The 20,624-nt window shown below is 40.6% G+C and overlaps 3 protein-coding genes across 3 annotated transcripts; 1 reads left to right on the forward strand and 2 right to left on the reverse strand.

Moving 5' to 3' along the window:
- Positions 1-2,430: 2,430 nt before the first annotated feature.
- BKA55DRAFT_697459 (uncharacterized protein) lies at positions 2,431-3,156 on the reverse strand (the record flags this gene model as incomplete). The annotated part of the gene is made up of 1 exon (XM_046200383.1): positions 2,431-3,156. One exon carries the CDS (start codon positions 3,154-3,156, stop codon positions 2,431-2,433), a length of 726 nt encoding a protein of 241 aa, XP_046042008.1.
- Positions 3,157-3,263: 107 nt separating this feature from the next.
- On the reverse strand, positions 3,264-9,939 carry BKA55DRAFT_697460 (uncharacterized protein; the record flags this gene model as incomplete). Its single annotated transcript, XM_046200384.1, has 3 exons — positions 3,264-5,585; positions 5,718-9,337; positions 9,456-9,939. 3 exons carry the CDS (start codon positions 9,937-9,939, stop codon positions 3,264-3,266), a joined length of 6,426 nt encoding a protein of 2,141 aa, XP_046042009.1.
- A 9,967-nt stretch (positions 9,940-19,906) lies between these two features.
- On the forward strand, positions 19,907-20,251 carry BKA55DRAFT_528208 (uncharacterized protein; the record flags this gene model as incomplete). The annotated part of the gene is made up of 1 exon (XM_046188984.1): positions 19,907-20,251. A coding segment is annotated over one exon (345 nt), but the record flags the coding sequence as incomplete, so codon positions are not given.
- Between the last annotated feature and the right edge of the window lie 373 nt (positions 20,252-20,624).

Raw genomic sequence — 20,624 nt, forward strand, 5'->3', positions numbered from 1 at the left:
TAACCCTAACCCTAACCCTAACCCTAACCCTAACCCTAACCCTAACCCTAACCCCTAACCCTAACCCTAACCCTAAACCCTAACCCTAACCCTAACCCTAACCCCTAACCCTAACCCTAACCCTAACCCTAACCCTAACCCGACACAGTGCCGGCCGCTGATGATTAGCACTGTATGCACTGTGTATCCCTAGATACTGCCGTCGTTTCTTCACAACTTTCTCTTTCTCTTTCTTGCGCTACCGCGCCTCTGCCGAGTGCTAAACACGCGCTCGCGCGCGTACAGCGGTACACCCACCCGCCCAAAGTCTTAAAAAGTCCTTTTTGTCTTTTCTGTTTTGCACTATACTTATACCTAGTCTACGCCCTATTCAGGGCCGTGCGAAAATACACTGTATCGCACTGTGCAGACCCTCAACCTTCAACCCTGACCCCCCTTGTGAAACCCTGACTAACTAACCCAGATAACCCTCCGCGTCACCCGTCAGTGGCTTCCCTACTACTACCAGGCACTGGAGTCCTCACCGACAACAACTACAAAACTACTCTCAAGACTCTCCCTTCGGAGAGCGAAAAGTCTGCCTTCCCCCCCTTAACCCCAACAGCTGGCCTCTTACCTTTCTCGATCAATCCAATCCAATCCAATCCAATCCAAAACCTGTGCTTGTGCTTTAGACTTAGGGCTACGGGTAAAACATCAAAGCGATACCCCAGATGTTCCCCTTCCCTTCAAATCCAAGCCCCTACCTATCTCATCTCATATCCCATACCGGCAACTGAGACGAGATTAATCAGCCGCTTGGCCGCCCTGCTCATCCTACAGCAGCGAGAGCCTAGGTTTCCCTATTAGAACACCAAGCCGTGACTGCAAAAATCTCTTTCCAGTCTAATAGGGAACAGACAACCAGTTGATCATGAATCCATTTATGAATCGCCTCGGATAGGAACCCTCCGAGCTCAATATGCACTGCATATATGGGCAAGGCGACCAGCCAAGAAAAACCGCAGACGTCACTAATATCCCCCTTGGGCTACCCGTCTGCTCCCTTAATCCTAAGATCAATTGCCTAAACCATCACGGTAGTACAATTGTCTCTACAGCCCCGACTTGAGAGACATAGATTGGGGAGGGTCGACTGTGGCTAATCTCAACGGAGTGAAAGAGCCGGAGAAGAGGAAGAAGAAGAAGAAGAAAAACGAGAGAAAAAAAGAAAAGAGAGAGAAAAAAGAGAAAAGGCATATGTTAATAATAAACTTAAACCCAATTGATTGAATCTGTCAACCTGATCGTCAACCCTTCTCGCTTCGCTGCTGTATATCCCCATATTCATAATATGGCCGCTGCTCTTCCTGTTCTGAGTTTGGCTGTAGTTGAAAGTGGAGAAATGGTCCGCTCCAAAATTTGGGGGACTGCTTCCCTTTTGAACCCGCCCAGCCAACCCTTGCAGCTACCCCTGCCCCCCCCCCCCCCGGCCTTGGTCATCATCCTAGTTGCCGTAATTGTGACTGCAACGAAGCATTCTTCTCGTCTGCCGTTCAAAACGGGACATTAAGAAGGACGATATCCATAAGTTTTGTGACCTTATTGAGGAAATCGCTGTGCCTTTTATCTTAAAGGAAGATGCATCCACTCCCGGCGCAAAAAATATATTGCTGAGCCGGCTCGAGGAAGAAGGGACTCGTCGTGGCATGAAATACTCTGGGGAAATATATTGAAGTATGTTTTCGTTCGACTTGTACTGTTTAACACAAATACATAACTTTTCGCCCATCTTACGTGAAGAAATACATGTTGGAGTGGTGGTGATGATGCTGGAGTCGCGACGTGGTTTTTCCGAATATTATTACTGGTAATTCATTTTTTCAACACTCAACGAACTACCCTGTACCAAACAACCCATTCCGTGGCCGCTACGTATTTTACTCTTCAACCACCGTAAAGTACATATTCGACTTAGGCTATCTAGTATTTAGTATTGCGTCGGAGTTCTTTCCTTCACTTGGTGTGTATTATTTTACAGAATTTTTGGGTCGAGTATGATGTCGGTTTTGAAACATCGGTCCAAGTATGGTGCCGGCCAAAACTGCCTAATTTCCCGTTAAACCTCGACGGCTTATTCTAGCTGGGCAACAAACCTTGTCCAGGCTTTGGGACCTAACAACTTGCTTTTTTTATCCGTCGCCTGCTGCGATCATAACTTATGCACGTGTGCGCTACAAAGGTAGCCTTAAAATTGCGCAAGAGAGTACATCATAGTTCTCACCCCATCATGTACGCTCTGCATACGTTCACGCCGCCCACCCCCGTCTGGTTCGACAGTGCACCTCAAACTAGTGTTATCTTCGCCATAAGGATGAAAGGTAGCTATTGCACTATCTATTATGGAGAAGCCTCTGCCCGTCTTGACTGATCTTCACAGTGATTACTACATTACTCTAGCTTGGCTGTCATCTGATCTCTGACTGCCTTTCTCAAACGTTTTTGTGGCCTCCACGACCCATCCGTTTCATCTGTCTGCGCGGTTAAACTCGTGTCGCCTGAATGGATCGAATCCGTATTGGCAACAGCCTTGCCAGCTCGTACACGGCCACGCCGTCGGAAATATCTCCGGAGCCTTTCCCGCTCATCCGCTGTTCGTGGATATTTCCTAGCTAGTAGCTGCAGATAACGACATCCTCGTGACTGTGCTGCCAGATCTCTTGCAGCGTCTTGCTCGGCTTGTCGTGTCGCGGAACGCGAAAACATGCGAGATTGTCCGATTTCGGGTGTGATGCTCGCAACTGGAGAGCTGGGGTCGACATCGCCTGCCTCTAACAGTTCCTCGAACAATCGACTGAGTTCATCTAGAGTCTTATCCCGGATGCGTGTAACCATCCGTAGTTGGGGCGGATGGCCTCTCTCTACGACGGGAAAGATACAACCCCTGTTGTACGCCTCAACCGCACGGCCAAGTTGAAGTGCATCAATGTCAATACAGTCACGCGTGCTCCTGACTAAATCCCCGGCAGACCAGTGGTAGCACGGCTTTGCATTATCTGAGCTATTCACCCACCCAGTGATGCCGAAACGACGCTTGCATACCTCTGATAATAGCTGCGATAGATTATCTTGCACAGAGACGTGGCGATCTACGTCGTTGACTTTTCGCGTTGGCATAGCTGGTTCGTGGTGCCTTGTGGACTTATCCAATGGGGTATTATGGATAATCGAGGCCCAGGTAAGCCGGCGTTTGAGATTGGTAGCCCGGCTTTCCTTTGTCGTCGTTAGAAGCTCTGTGTCTGAGGCCAGGGCAGAATCCAATGCGTCAATAGCACAATCCGCCTCAGCTGTGCGTACCACTGTGTTGCGGCCGCCGCCCCAAGACCCATCTCCACGAGCTCGATGCTTCGACGAGTTGCGATACGGTAGGGCAGCGAAGCCCACCCTCTCCGACGCTTCATAGCCGTGCCAGTAGAGCTCGGCGAGAATAGGTCATCAAAGAGATCCTTCATGCTTGTCGACCGTATTTTGTTTCCGGCGACAAGGTGCGGTCTCGTGTGGCTCACATCACGTTGACGGTCGTGAAACAGGTTCGATAGCCCATCGTAGCATAAGCTTGGTGGACTAGACACTGGATAGCTCATCGACGCCTCGTCCGTCACATCAGAGCCCGTCTTCCAGCTAATACTCTTCAAGGCCACACGCCAGACATCCCGCTGAAAGAGCTCGATGACTGTGGAGTGCAGGTATTCGAGCCACAGTCTCTTTGCCGCCGCGTCGTCCTGCACTCGATATCGCCCTAGCCAACTCTGGGCTTGCCACATGCGAACGTGAACGTCTCGAATATCCTTGAGGACTCTCCATTGACGCTTGTAATCCTGGCGTAGGAGGTCGTTACCTACGGCGAGTCGATCGCCAACATCGGAAGCGAACCGCCAGGTATTCCAGTCAAACTTCCCTGGTAGCCACCAACCAAATCCGTGCGACTTAGACGTCTTGTTCAGACCTAGCCCTTCTCGCTCTACCTTGACGATCCGCGCTTCCCCACCCTCAACTCTCACGCGCTGCGTCGACGTCCATCTATCTCCCCAGAGTACCGATTCTTTCGCGATGAGGGAACAATCGTAGCTGAACCGAAGTCCACGAAGCGCTGCTGCCATAACAACAGTCTCGGGAAGTGAATATTTCAAGCCGGTCTGCGATTTTACATACTCAAATAGGAAACAATATCGATTGACGCTAGCACGGAGGAAACGGGCCATCGTTTGAGAAGAAACGGAGAAGAATGGATGGTCCCTCTCTTTATCTTCTTCATCATCGCCTGACCCATCCTGCGCGGGGCTAGATGAGAACATACCAGTGATACGCCGTAGAAGGGCCAATGATACCCTGTCTTCTGCACGTATACCATATGTGAATGGGTGATGTGTTGATTCTTCATGATGTATCTCATCATCATCATCATCATCCTGGTCGACAGCAGGAACGTTGCGATGAATACGGAGCTTGCTCAGACGGTAGGCACATTGTACTCGGGACTGGTGGGCATGTGCCCCTCGTGTGGAGTTACGTTGATCTCTGAGATACGATGGGTCTAGCGCCATGCTCTCGGTGTGGCGGTTCTGGAACGGGTACTGCTTAGCTGCATCGAAGGGAACTTTGATGAGGTTGTAGAACTGGCTATACACGAGACCGTTTCGAAGCTCCCAGCTTGATGAACTAGGAGTGATGGTCATGTCTCTCGCATCGCGAAGAGTGACAAACGGATAGGTCGTCCTGCGGATTGGCGGAGCCTGACGTTTGCCCGATTCGTCCTTGCAAGCGTCTTCCTCACGATGATACAGCCGATTTTGGATCCGGCTCCACTGTAGCCGGCGACGCCAGAGCCTATCCATGCAGCAACGGCGCCAGATAAGTACGCGTCCATGTGGTCCTGTATCGGCCGGCGTCATCTGGCGGCCGATGTCAATGTAAGTGACATCCGGATCAATGTACGCCTCGTCAACCGCAGAATTCCAGTGGTGCTGCCACTCCGCGAGTGCCGACTCGAACGTGGGCCGCATCCATGTCAGTTTGGTGTTCTTAGCAGCCATGTAGAGTCGCAACCCTGCATATTCAGGCCAGAGAGCAGCCCTGGAATGTATCTCCTCCCATAAAGCTGCGAGGTAGCGGGACTGAAGCGTGACGTAGAAGTGCTTGCGTCGTGACCCCGGCTGTGCGGCCGGACCGTCTCGTCTTTTCGCTCCGGTAAACCCATCCAGTTCTTCTTCCATATCGGCCTCATCTTCCTCCGCCACCGCCAGAGCTACTAACGCTTCCCGGGGCGCACTGCAGTCCGAAGACGCGATGGCATGTGTCTTTGGGATATACTGGAGTATGTTATTGTCATCGACAACAGCTTGTATGGCGGGCAGCATCACCTCCTCGTACCAGTGCACGAAGTTCTTTTTGGGAATACAGGTCTGGCTGTAAGGATCGGAGAGCTTGCCGGAGAAAAGGGCAGGGAAGAAGGCCCAGATGAACGTATCCGCAAGGCCAATGACACGTCCAAGGCAGTAGTTGGGGACATTGTGGAGGCGAATTTTTTGGGATCTCCGCGCGGTAAGCTTGAGTACGTTATCAATATTACGTGAGGCATGATGTTATTTTCGAGACCTAAGCGCGCGCTTTAGACGTATGGGAGGTTTCCATGACCCGCTTGAATCGGCAGAGTCGCTATCACTTGTATTGCTCTTTACGCTCTCGCTCTCCCTCTCGACAGATTTAGATTCTATTGTGTCCTCGTCTGCTGTTTGGTCACAGTTAAGGGCAGACTTCTGATGGCTGAATCCATGCCGTGTCATCCGGTTGTTAGAGCCAGTGGAAGACTGACTTAAGCAGGGGATCGTGCAACCTAACGGCATAGAGCTGTTCCCAGCTTGTTTGTCCATGGACTCGGTCTGTACGATCCTGATGAGTTCGCTAAATAACTGATCTAACTCCTCAAGTGTGCTATTACGTATACGTTTCACTAGCCTCAATATCGGTGGTCGGCCCCGTTCAGCAAGGGGGTAGATCTTCCCATTGCTACAGGGCTCAACAGCTCGACCAATGTTGAAAGCATCAACAAAAAGTGTAGTAGCGGTACATTGAAGAAGATCATCAGGGGTCCAGTGAAAACGTCTGTCCAACGGGTCGGACTCGGGTGTCCATCCAGACGTTCCGAAGCGCCTGGCTGATGTTGTGATCATGGTTTCACAGAGCTTGTCTCTTATTGTGATCTGGCGTTCCCTGTCCTCCATAGGACAAATAGGTACGGTAGAACGACAGCTGTACAGACGTAATAGATCGGGAGTGGCGTAAACAATAGAGACCCAGATCAGTCTCCGTTTAAGGCCTTTCTTGCGGCTCTCCTTTGTGGTAGAAATGATATTTGTAGTGGATGGCCAAGGCAGTATCCAATGTGTCAGTAAAAGGAGCCGACCAAGCTTCATGAACCAACGAGACGCTTCTGCGCACCCTAGGACTTCACTTATGACCTCAAAACTGCGCCGCACAGCAATACGATAAGGAGTGATTTTATGGTATTTTCGTGGTTCAAGTCGTCCTTCATGGAGATCAAATCCCAAGAGGTCACATACAAGGTCCCAGATATCCAGTGAACGAACCTTGTTACCCGTCAGAAGATATGGTCGAGTGTGACTGATACTCCGGCGTCGATCGTGGAACAAGTCTTGTAGAACATCGTAGCAATAATCTGGGGGGTCAGATTTAGAGAATTCAGTGGCCGCCTTCTCGTTGAGGTCAGAACCTGTCGTCCAGTCGAGGCTCTTGACGGCTTCGGACCAGACGTCGCATTGGAAGAGCTCGATCACAGTACTGTACAGGTACTCAAGCCAGATGCCCCGATTGACTGGCCGTTCTCGAACTGAGTAATGCTGAGCCCACTTATAGGCCTGCCACATGCGTGCATGGACATCACGAATGTCCTGAATAACCCTCCATTGACGACCATAATCGCGTTGTATGATATGGTGGTTCGCAATAATTCGATCGCCAACATCATTTTTGAAGCGCCATTTATCCCAATCAAATTTACCTGGGAGCCACCAGCCTAGCCCATAGTCCCTTGAAGATTTGTACAAGCCTAGACCTTCTAGCTCTACTTCGTCACCCTGCTGCTGATCGTTTTGTGGTGTAGTACTGCGGCCCTGTCTCCATCGATCTCTCCACAACAATGGTTCCTTTGCGATGATACCAGACATGCTGAAACGGAGGCTACGGAGCGCCATTGCCATAACAGCAGTCTCTGGTAATGAGTAACTGGGTCCAGTCTGAGACTTGATGTGCTCGAAGAGGAAACAATACCTATTGATATGGCTATGTAGGAAGCGTGCCATGGTTCTTGACTGTATGGCGAAAAAAGGTGGCTCCAGGTCGGGCGTAACCTCTTCATGGACAGCCGAGACGGCTGTCTGCGAGGGGGCCAAGTGAGGGAGTATACGTTGTAGAAGCGCCCAAGAGAGGCGATCCTCAGCTCGAACGCCATATGCGAACGGAACTGGGATCTCGTCTTCACCATTTGGAATCAAGGCAGCTCGAACCCGAAGTTTGCTTAATCGATAAGCGAGCTTGAGAGAAGCTTGATTTGCATGACTTCCACGGGTAGACTTTTCACAATCAGCGAGGTAGGAAGGATCCAGAGCCATCTTTTCGAGCTGGGGGTTCTGAAACGGGTACTGTTTGGCGGCATCAAAAGGAATCTTGACGAGGTTATAAAACTGGCTATAGAGGAGACCTTCACGAGCCTCACGGCTATTGTGGGTGGGTGTGATTGTCATGTCGGCCGCGTCGCGCGTGGTGACGAACGGGTACTCAGCTTGACGAAGGGTTGAGACGCCACATTGACGTGGCTCAAAAGACTGTGAGTGGTTATGTTCGTCAGGCTTCGCCGTGTTGTACTGACGACTCCATGCTTGTCGCTGCCGCCATAGTCGTCTCAGACAGCAGCGGCGCCAAATAAGGACATTAGACTCAGCAGCAGACCCAATTTGAGGGGTATATTGACGACCAATGTCGATAAATGTACAGTCTGGATCGAGGAATTTCTTGTCAACAGCGGCATTCCATTGATTGTCAAAATCACTGAGGGTCTGAGCGATATCCAAGTGCATGTATGCAAGCTTCAGGTTCTTCGCCCCCATGTATAGTCTTACGCCAGCGAATTGTGGAAATGCTATTATTCGCGATTGAATTTCCTGCCATATCGCCCCAAGGTGTCTGTGTTGAAGTGAGTATGAGAGTGCGTTGCTCCTTGTGCCTTGACCAAGCACATCCATACTCGCATTTGCACCTGTAAGACACTCAGTGGAGATACCCTCCTGTCGAGCGCGTGACGTAGATTGAGCGACTCGGCGGCTTGGGGGAATGTACTGGAGTATGCTTGGATCTTGAACTGCTGCTACAACCGCTGGCAATAGGACCTTATCATACCATAATGTGTATTGCTCCTTGGGAATTGAAGTCCGCTTATAGGAGTTATCATGTATGTGGCGATGGCACAAAGCAGGGAAGAACACCCAGATGAATGTATCTATCAAGCCCTGAACCCGTCCAAAGCAATAGTTTGGGATATGATGTAATAGACGTCGTTGCTGGCAACTCCCTCGCGGCTGAAGATTGTTGCGATGAAAGCCTTCGGTAGGGATGTCGAGGCTGATGTGAACGTCATCCGTGAGGTTGAAGATAACATGTGGTTGCGGGTACCACTGAATACCCAACCTGGCGACAGCCAAGGACGAGGGGAAACTACATATGCTGTCGACGTCGTACGTTTTTCGGATGAAGTTATCTGTAAAAGGCTGTGCAAGGCGATGTTTGGCTTCCAAGCAAAGACTCGGTGGTACGCCACCGCATAGAGATCCTTCAAGAGCGATTTGGCAAGCTGCCCTGTAATCACGTTGACGCGAGCTTGTGTGCTCTTGTGAATTAGAATTGTGAGGCAGGTTATTACTGCAAGGATCGTCCGCCGAAGAAGCATGATCGAGAATATCAGAAGTGGGTTCAGTGACATGCGGTAGGGGGTCATGGCTATGATCATCATTCATCAATCCATCGAGCCGAGCGATAACATCTTCTAGTGAGTCACAAGAACGGTGGCAAGCAGTCTCGATTAACTTCCCGTGGTCTGCATCATGTTCTTCTCTTGAACAGCTTGGATGCATCATCCACTCCTGAGCAAGATGTTTCTCGAGCCTCGGGATTGGGTTCTCTGAAGGCGGCGGATTTTGAGGGCGGTGATTGGTAAATTCGGGGATGCCATAGGATCTATCCTCAACATCATGGCCATCGGCGACGTCATCAATATGGTGAAGAGAAGCTATAATCAGGGTCAGTTATGCGGGTTGTAGCCAGGACTCGAGATGGTGCTTCAAGGGATTTGAGGCGAAACCATTCTTGACAGGCATCTCGCACGGGAGTGAGATGAAGAGACTTACCTGAATGAGGGATAGATTGCGTGCCCAGGCTGAAATGAGTCGTTTGTTCTTCTATAACTTGGCGAGACTGGGGCGTTGCATTACCCGTATGTGGATCATCATCCTCCACAGATGGTAGATCACACGGTCCTTCAGCTGAATCCACCTCTACGCCGCTTGGTTCGTGATCGATCAAAGTAGACTCGACCGGCAGTGGATCTTCATCTGGTATGGGAATGTGGAGTTGCGACTCCAGGTGGAAGCCGGTACTCGGGTCCGTTGACGATGCAGCTGGTGACTGCCGAGACAACGTATGGTGGTAATGCACGAATTCTGTTTGGTGCAGTTCGGCGGGCGGGAGAGAGGGCTGCACGGCTTGCTGATGTTTTCGTTCGTAGTATCGTTGTGATCGTACGCGCTGCAGAGCACGCTCCCGAGCGACCCGCGCTTCTTCAGATTCTGTCTTCCTGGGTCGACCACGACGTCTAGGGGCTGGTTGAGACATTATCTTGCTTGATCTCTGATGGCAACGGAAATGGGTTCCATAACATTAAGATCTGCGAGACGCGTCTTCTGGCTGGGCTCGTAGTTTACATAATCGCGTTAAAAAAAGCAAAAACAATGAACAAGAGCGCGGCATCCTTCCAAGGTGCTGGCGCCCAATAAGGCCCGGCCTTACAAACAACCTCGAGACATTTCTTTTTAGAATTATCGCAAAGAGAGCTACGCACTGTAAGTCTTTGTACGATATTTTGCACTAGCATATGACTCCCTATTTCGTCAAGGCTTGAGGACTCAATGAAGCTACCAGGCCAATTGAATGGTAGCTCTCCCCCTCGTCGCCTTGGATTTTAGGGTAATAGGTTTCAACTGATCAGGAAAGGTCGCGAAATTGTGTCACCAGGTTTTCGCGCTAAACCAGATTGAATTAATCGTGAGCCAAGACTTTCAAAGTGGGTCGTCGCTATACCTATTTGAATTTATCGTGAGCCAAGAAATTCTTTGTCATCAACCAACTTGACTAGAATCAATCGACTAAATATTCTGAATCATCATAACTTATTCCACAGACTTGAGAAAAATCGGGGTCTAGTTTCATCAAAATAAGCTTGTCTCGCTCTATCATATACTTGGCTTTTGGCCCATTTTGAGAAGTTTTTGTTCTCTGAACTCACGCATCAACCCTAACCTCCATATCCCCATATGAATTACATAATATATAATAATAGGGCTTGGATTATATATATAATAGTAGGGACTTAATCTTACCTATAGTAATAGATAAACCCAACCCTAATACCTTAGTATAATATAGGAATTACCTTATATGCTAAATAAACTTATTAAGGTTTATTTATTATATTTACTTTAAAGCTCTTTATTAATACTTATTAAGCAGGCTAAGGCGTTAATATAAGAGGAATAAGTAGTTTTTTCTTTTTTAGTTTAATCTTATATATTTAGGCTATATTAAGCCCTAACCCTATTATAAAGCTAGGCCTTATATAATTACCTTAATAATATATAAGCCTACCCCTTAAAAGCCTTTATTACTAGTATTAGTAATATAGATATAAAACTAAGATCTTTTACCTTAAATCCTAGCTAGCCAGCCTAGTTAGCAGTTTAAGTAGCTATAATAAGTAAAAAGGATAAGCTATAGCTATCTTAGGTATAATATAAAAATAACTATATAAAACTTAAGGTAACTTAAGGTAGGCTTAATTATAAGACTAGCCCCTTAGGCGCCCTCCTTACTGCCTTTAATATAATATAAAAGTATTTATATAAAATTAGAGTTAGTTTAGCTACTTAACATGCCCCTGGGAGCCCTCTCTGCTAGTAGTATTAAAGCCTAAATACTACTAGCTTATTTAAAAGAAGCACTATAATATTAAAGACTATAGCAGTTAGATCCTTTATAATATATAATCCCCTTATTACCTTATTAATATACTTTTAGCTAGTATAACTAGCTATATAGGCCTATCTGCCTATTTACATAACCCTAAAAGGTCTACTAGGTCTAGCTATAATAGTAAGTATAATTTATATAACCTTATGCCAGAGTATAGGCTTTTAGGAAGGATACTTGCTTTACTACCCTGCTACTAAGGCCGGAGCCTATTAAGTTATATAGATATAATATATTTAAAAAACAGTTAGCCTTAATAACTAAAAGGCGGATTATATAGTCTAGGTATTTAATTAGAGCTATTCCTTATATATAATGTAATTTAAGATTAAGTATATAAAGGTAATACTAATCTAATTAACTTATGCCTTTTTAGACCTAGCTAGAGTTACCTCTCCTTATATACCCTCTAAGACTATTTTAGTAAGCTATATGCTAGAACTACCTTATAAGCTACTTTTTATTTTTTATAATATTTATTTATATAGGCAGATAAAAAAATTAACTTATAGCTATTAAACTATAAAACTATTTTATATATATTTTTCTAAAAGTTACTATATAAGTTCTTTTAATTAAGGTAAATTAAATAATAATAATCTTATTTTTATATATTACTTATAATAGCTATAAAAAGTATTTAAAGTTTAATATAAAGTAAATATAAAGTAAGTATAATAGCAGGCTTAATAAGTAATAGTAATTTAATAATAAAGGGCTTATAAAGCTATAGCAGGTATAATTATAAAATATTTAATAAATTACCTTATAGTAATTTAAAAGGTAGGTATAGGTAATTAGAAGGTTAACCTATAGTAATTCAGAGAGTTAAGCAGTAATTTAGAGACTCGAGTAGTAATTCAGAGAGTTAGGCAGTAATTTAAAGAGTTAAGCAGTAATTCAGAGACTTAAGTAGTGATTTAGAGAGTTAGGCAGTAATTTAAAGAGTTAAGTAGTAATTTAGAGACTTAAGTAGTAATTTAGAGAGTTAAGTAGTAATTTAAAGAGTTAAATAGTAATTTAGAGAGTTAAGTAATAATTTAGAGAGTTAGGTAATAATTTAAAGAGTTAAGTAGTAATTTAAAGACTTAGGCAGTAAATTAGGTATTAAAAGCCTTTAATATATAATATAGCCTAAAATATTATTTTATTTTATATTAAATTAGAAAGTTAACTTATAATAATTAAAAAAGTTAACTTATAGTAATTTAAATATTAATAATAATATTTTTATATAAGCTATAATTCTATATATAGAGTTTATATACTTAGCTTTTTAGGCTAATTATATACTATACTAGCTAACTTTAAATATAAAGTTAAAGTTAATTTAGGCTAATTAATAACTTGGCCTAGTATTAAATAATTAAATATAAAAATTTAAGTAAAATTACTTATTTTAATAGCTAATTTATAATAAATTATATTTTAATAGTATTTAGGCTAATAAATAAGTATTAACTTTTTATACTTATAGCTAAGGAATAAATTATTTATTCTTATCCTTTTTATTATTTTAACTTTATTAATATTATATTTATTCTTTTACTTAATTATTTATATTATTAGTATTATTAGTAATATAAAAAACGCCTTTATTAATTTAATAAAAGCTTTATAGTATTAGTTATAATTAATTTTCTTATCTTTTAAAGTCTTAATATCTTTATTTTAACTTAAAAAGCCTTAAAGCTAGTTCTTTTTAATACCTTCTAAAAAGCTATTATAAATAGTAATTTTATTAGTAAACTCCCTAACTTACTAGTATAATATAAGGCATCCTAGATTAGCCTAAATAAAAATCTAATCTCTTAGATACCTTTCCTAAATATTAAAGAGCTTTTACTGCCTTTTTTAAGCTTCTCTTAATATTATACTTCCTTTAATTTAACCTTATAAAGTAAAACAATTAATACTATAAGCTTTTATTACTTTATTTACTAAAACTCTATTTATAACTATCTAAAGTATAATACTTATATTTTTTTTAATAAAAAAAGGTATTTTAAATTAATTAGTATTAGTTTAAAATTAATTAGAATTAAATTAATAAAGTTATAGCTATTTAAAGTATATATAATTTAAGTAGCTAGGTAAAAAATAAGGTAGCTAGTCTATAGGGGTAGTGGCTAGTCTATAGGTAATAGATATTATAGCCTATATACCTGGCCTTTTAGGCTAATTACTTAATATACTAGCTAACCCTAAGTATAGAGTTAGGGTTAATTTAAGCTAATTAGCAACTTGGCCTAATATTAAATAATTAAGTATAAAGATTTAAGTAAAATTACCTGTTTTAGTAGCTAATTTATAATAAATTATATCTTAATAATACCTAGGGTTACTCCTAAGGTTAAAGGCTATACTTAAGCCTTAGTTTAACTTATAGCTTAATATTAATATAATAGCTAGCTAATTTATTCTTATCCTTTGCTTAACCCTCTTAAATACTTACTAGCCTTTTACCTTCCTTAATTAAACTAAAACTTTTACTTTTGCTTTAGGGTTAGGGTTAGGGCTATAGATAAACTATTTTTATTACCCTTAGTCCTTAATATATAAGCAAGCAACCTAATAGATAATAATAACAAAAATAAATAATAATTATACTTAATATTCTCTATCCTAATTACCCCCTATACTATACCCAACTTCCTTATCCTATTGCCTACTTATTATTACTATTTAGCTACCTTAAATTTACCTAAATACTATTATTATTTATATATTTATTTATTAATTAATTAATTTACTATCTAAACTATTATTACTATTATTACTTTTATTAAATTTATTATTTTTATTATTATTATATTTCTTATTTTATTATATTACTTCTCTTTTAACTATTTTATTTTCCTCTATTTTTATTCTCTTGCCTCTAGTTAAGTACTATTATAAATACTGCTATAGTATTAGTTATTTCCTGCCTATATAATAGCTTACTATACTTCTAACCTAGCCAGTCCCTATAATCTTGCCAGCTCTTAAACTCTTATCTAGCCGCCTCTTGTATCTATAGCAGTAAATCTGCCTCTATAGTTACAGCCAATGCTACAGGGATTACTATATATTTCTACCGCTAGCACAAGGCCCCCTTTATCTTATAGCTATCTTGGCAGAGCTCTTATAATATATAATAGTAAAAGTAGCTTAGGAATCTTGCCTACTAGTCCTTCTTATAGTTAATTAGACCCTAGAAGTCTATATAGCTAGTAAAAGATAGGTCTTTTATCCTAGCTATTAACTAATACTTGCCTTATATATACCTGGCCTCCTTAATACTATTAAATATCTAGCAGATATAATAGCCTATCTTGCTAAGCTTCTTAACTTCTTTTAAGGCAAATTTAAGAACTTTAAGGGCATAGGCATCCTGCCTGCCTTAAGCATATAAGGCAATAATCCCCTATACTAATAGCTCGCTCTTTTATACTAGCTTATTATAATAGCAGTTATTATATCTTATAACCTTAGCCTTGTTATTACTGCTAAGGTCCTTATAGTCCTGCAAGTTGCTATTTAGGCATTAGCCAAGCAGCTAATACTAGTACCCTTAAGTCTAGACTAGCCTATATACCTCTTATATACTTATATCTAAGTAGGCCTTGCTTATAATATCCTTATCTAGCTAGTCTTTATCTTTAATAATAACCTTAGCTATTATAGGCTTTCCGGTTTATTTAGCCTGCCTAGCCTCCTAGGCATAGTTAATAATATTAAAAGGCGCCTTAAGGTAAATAATATAGATAATACTAGTAATATTAATGCCTATACCTAGAGCTACTATTATTACTATATAAGGGGCCTTGCCTTAAAGCTATGCTTAAAAACCCTCCTTATATTAGGTAATAAACTATAAGTTACTATTATTATATAAGGTATAGTAATAGTAGTAGTTAAGCTAGTAAGTAAGGGCCTTACATTTTGCCTAGCTAGTATAATATATAATACCCTTTTCCCTTACTAATAGGTTTAGTAATTATACCTTTACCTATTTCTTTACTTCTATTATGCCCTGCCTATTATAAATATAAAGGACGGTATATTATATATTTAGCTAGTAACTTAATGCCTATATATAAAGCAGGTTCTATAGCTATATAGCCTCCTTAAAGTTATACTAGTAAAGCAGTAGTAAGGTCCTAGTTAAGAAGATAAAGGGATAACCTAGGCTCTATAAGAGGATAAGGCCTTAAAGCTTTAAGCAGTAAGTCTTAGTAGCTATAAAGGTTAGGTAGTACTTATTAATAACTATATAATCTAGCCTCTTATTAACGCTTAAGTTAGCTGCCTACTGCAAGAAGTTATTAATTATAGCTGCCTTAGCTAATATAAGCATAATCCTAGGCCAAGATAACTATACCTTAGGCCAGGGCTTATAATCTAGGCCGGCATTAATATAGCATTAAATAAGCTGCCTCTTAAGCTCGGCATAAGGAGCTACTATAATAATAATACCTGCACTTACTAGCATAGCCAGGACTATAAAGACTAAGCTCTTACCGCTACCTATTAGCAGTACTGCTATAAGTAGGCTTTATTAAGCTATAGCTTGCCTTATAGCCTCTTCCTGCTAAGGTAATTAAAATCAGGCATTATTATTACATAGCACTGCCTATAGCGCCTATATAATTATATCCTCCTCCTCCTCCTCTTTATTCTTCTCCTTTTCTTACTTTTCCTTTTCTTTTACCCCTATCTTGCCTGCCTATAATGCCTTAAGGGATATAACCTTAGCCTACTTTTTAGGGGGGTATTCCTCCTTTACCTCTCTATCTTATTTAGGAATAGGCTTAACCTTTTTACCTAATAGTAATAATAACAGTAATAAGCTTTTATTATAGTTAAGGAACTTATATTAGTAATAGCTTACTTACCTAAAGATCTCTAAGGACTTAGTTATTAAGTATTTAAGTATATTAATTATAATACTATAATTAGCAGCTATCTAGCTAGTATAAGAGGCAGCTAAGTTATTTAATATCTTATACTACTCTAACTTATTATAATTATCCTTACTATCCTTAAAGTTAGCCTAGCTAGCTCCTTAGTTATAGGTATACTTCTTACTAATAGTAATAGCAATATAGCGCCAATCCTAGAGTATAATCTGGCAGCTAATATAATAAGATATTTATCTCCTTATAGCTACTAATATTTAACTACTCTTTTAGGGTACTCCTCTTACTGCCTTATTATACTAAATAAAGTTACTTAGTAATACTATCTTCTCCCTATATAGCTCCTACTTATTGGCCTCCTAGTAATCTATTAGTAGCTAGATATAAATTATATATATTATAAATAACTACTTAATCTGCCTAGGCAAGAAGTAAGGGATAACCTTAAGTAAGTTAAAGTAAGTAAGGGACTTATAGTACTATATAATAAGAATAACCTTATTATTAATAATAAAGATATTACAGTCCTTATTAATGCTATTAATAAGGCATAGCCTTATAATCTCCTTTCCTTAGCTAGGTTAGCCTCCTATAATATAGGCAAGGAGTAATAAGAACTCCTTAAACCTCTTAACTAGCTTAAGGTACTTTTTAATACCTGCCTATTTCTACTTGCCTATCTAGTTAAGAAGGTCAGTTTTCTAGAAGCTTATAATAAGGTCCTTAAGTATCTTAACCTCCTTACTAATAAGACTATTATAATAGATAAAGGATTACCCCTGCCTTATCTATATAAGGTTATCCTTAATACTAGCTAAGGGGATTATAAAGCGCTTATTATTACCCTCCTTAAATATTAGCTAACCCTAAAGGAGGTCTTTAGTATTAGCTATTATTTTAGCTATTATAGTCTAGAGGTCTTTTATTAGGATTGGCCTGCCTATAAAGTATATTATCTTATTTTACTTACTTTAGGATACTATAAGCCTGCTCCCTATCTCCCTTATAATCTTCTTCCTAAATAAAAGCAAGCTTAATATATAACCTATAGGTAAGTATATAGCCTTATAAAGCTAGGCATCCTAGACTTAGGTAAATTATTAGGTAAGGTCTTTTATACTATCCTACTCCTAGGTAGGTATAGCCTACTCCCTTAATAGCGCCTATCTTATAAAGATAAGACTGGCAAGCATATAGGTAAATAGGTAGGCCGGTCGCAATTGCCCTATCTTACTATTAATCCCTAGCATACTAATAAAGTGCTATAGCAGGCTTATAAAAAGGTCCTTATTAAGCCGCTATATCTAGAAGCCTGCTGAGACTTATAGTATCTGCTCTTATAGGCCCTTATTGCTATTAGGGTTATTATAGTGGCTGCTTAATGGCCTGCCCCTCTTAATCTTATCCTCCTCTGCCTTATTATTATCTCCCTTAATCTCTTTATCTTCCTCCCCTTATAAATAGGCCTAGAGCTTCTTAAGGTTAGCCCTTTATTTTAACATAAAGTAAAAGCTATAATTAGCTAGGAAGACCTCTTCTTCTAGTAATAATATATTAAGATAGTAATATAGAAAGCGTTTTATATAGCCTAGGTACTAGTCTATATTAGTCTTTTCCTATAGCAGCTTAAATAGTTAGCTATAGGCATTATAAGGGTGCAGGCTAGCTAGTAGTAGTTAGGTTATTAAGGGCATGCTCTTTAGTCTGCTAATATAGCAGTTAAAGAAGAGTTAATCTAAAGCTTTATTTATATACTGCAGTACCTTATTATTACCCTTATTGCCTTAGCTAGGTATCTTACTATAGGCCTAAATATCTATTAGGTTCCTGCTAGTAAAGTAGGCTAACTAGCTAGTCTGCTTTAGCTAGTTAGTTATTTTATACCTTAAAATACCTTTATCTATAACCTTCTATATCTCTTTTTATTCCTCTTGCTATAGTAACTATCCTTTAGTAATATAGGCAATTATTATTTAGTCTTCTAGCTAGGTAATTATTATTACTTCTCTTCCTCTTTTCCTTCTTCTTTTACTTCCCTCCCCTTCCTCCCTCTTTCCTTTCCCTCTTCTTACTTTATAAATGCAAAAGTAATAAATCGCCCTCTTTAAACTAATAAAGAAGGTCTGTAGATATATAGCAGCCTAAAGGTCTGCCTAGGTCTTCCTCTTAGCTGCCTTAGCGTTATGCTTGTTATTAAAGTATATATATAAGCACTTCTAGCTCGGTATAAGGTACCTATAGCCTGGCTAGGTATATGTAAAACTATAATAGATAGGGAGACCCTTAATAGGCTTGGCTAGGTTAGATAAGCTATACCTGGCTAGTTAATCCTCCCTTAGCCCCTCTTTTAGTAGCATTAATAGCAGGCCTTTATAATGGCAAATAAGATTGCTATAAACTTAATAGTTAAGATTTAGGTAGTAATCCTTTAGATAGCCTTTTAGGTTATAGAAATAGACTATATAGCTATAAAAGGCATAAATTAGTAATTAATATTCTTTATTATAAAGAAGCTACCTTTTTTTACTTTTTTCTCTTTCTAGCCTACCTATTCTTCTCCCTATTGCCTAGGTATTATTATTAGTATTACTAAGTAGTAAGTCTGGCAGGTGCTATTGGGCTATTGTAGTTATAGTTAATTAGTTAGGTTATATATATAGTTAGATAAATTAAGCTAGTTAGTTATAGCCTTTCTAAATTAAGATAGGATAAAGAGAAAAAAAGAGAGGTAGTATAAATAAATAGATAGACTATCCTAGCCTCTTTTTTTCCTTTTCTATTTTATATTATCTATCCATCTTTCTCCTCTTACTTTACTTTTTCTATTTTCTTATTTCCTATCTTAGTTTACCTTAAATTAAAGTAAAGACTTAAGGTTAACTTTAAGTCTATAATTAGCTGCTTATAAGGTTAGTAATTTAGGGTTAGTAGTTTGGCCCCCCTATTATCCATCCCGTCTCTACCAGACAGGGTTTCCCCGCATTACTATTAGCCTATGCCATTTTCAGAGGTTAGCAGTTTGGCCCAAACTACTAACGGCCTATCGGTTAGGCTGCAGAGGAAAAACGCCGGAAATATAGGTCTTTAGGAGCCTTTTTTCAGCCTATTATTATCTCTACAGGTGGCCTTATAGACTTAGAGACCGCCAAGACCTATAAGAAGCTCTAGGAGCTTGTAGGCCTTATAGCAGCTGCCTAGCTTAATGCCATAATAGGCCTGACCTTAACCCGGACTAGGGCCATCTTAGCAGCTTCTATAGCTAAAGAGATCCCTATAGGCCTAGCTAGGTCAGCCTAGAATACCTCTAGAAGGTCTCCCTAGACTCCTTTTAGCTTTTTAGCTATATCTTCTTTTAGCTTTTTAGCTATATCTCTCTTTTAGCTATACCTCTCTTTTTTAGCTATATCTCTCTTTTAGCTATATCTCTCTTTTAGCTATATCTCTCTTTTAGCTATATCTCTCTCTTAGCTATATCTCTTTCCTAGCCTTTAGGCTATATCTCTTATCTGCCTTTTCTTTCCTTATAACTTATCTCTTATTTCCTTATATCTTAGAAAAATCTCCACTCTTCTATCTTATTAGCTAGATCTTAGCTAGAGAAAAACACTAGGGCAAAGATAGCTTAGATAGTTAATACTAACCCTATCCTAACCCTTAACCCAGACGGTCGCTACCCACGATACATCGACGCCACAGGCTGGGACCGCGATGCGCCAAGATGGGCAGAGTATTGTGAGGGATGCCAGAAAGCAGAGAGAGAGTACGATATACTTCGATCAGCGATCGTGCTTTGTGAACACTGGAGAAGAGGGTTTTGCAGCGGGTACGGGGTTTGCTGTATGTGTTCGGATATTCGGCCACAGTCTCATGATGGTCTCTATCCGTTGTATGTTGATGGGCTTGGGTGGGTTTACGGTGCAACGAGGTGGCGGTTCTACTGTCAATTCTGCAAGGATGTGCATGAGATGGAAACTCAAGGAGGAAGAGAAGGTGCCTAGATTCATGGTTTCTACCGCCACAAGACTGCCTGCGATGAATTCTTCGCATTTCCCTTTTTATGCGTCTGGAAAAGACTCCGCTGGCAGAGTTACGACTAGTTTGCTTTATTGAAGCCTTTCACAAACCCAGCACTGGCTGTCTGGAAACATTTACAGGTCGCCATCTTCGAATTGAAGTTTCTATATGACCAACTTATCCATAATTAATAATATGTTCTTGGCTAGAACAACTGCTCACCTATATATCCTATGTTGAGCAGCTGAGCCCGACCAGTAAAAGTCATCATCGAGTAACGGAATGCTCACACCATATATCTCCTTGACCCTGAAACGCCTAGAAACCGAAAACGGCGTATCCTTCTATATCTCAGTA

The sequence above is a fragment of the Fusarium redolens genome (genome assembly GCF_020744475.1).
Source record: "Fusarium redolens strain MPI-CAGE-AT-0023 chromosome Unknown BKA55scaffold_28, whole genome shotgun sequence".
NCBI classification, from domain to species: Eukaryota; Fungi; Ascomycota; class Sordariomycetes; order Hypocreales; family Nectriaceae; genus Fusarium; species Fusarium redolens.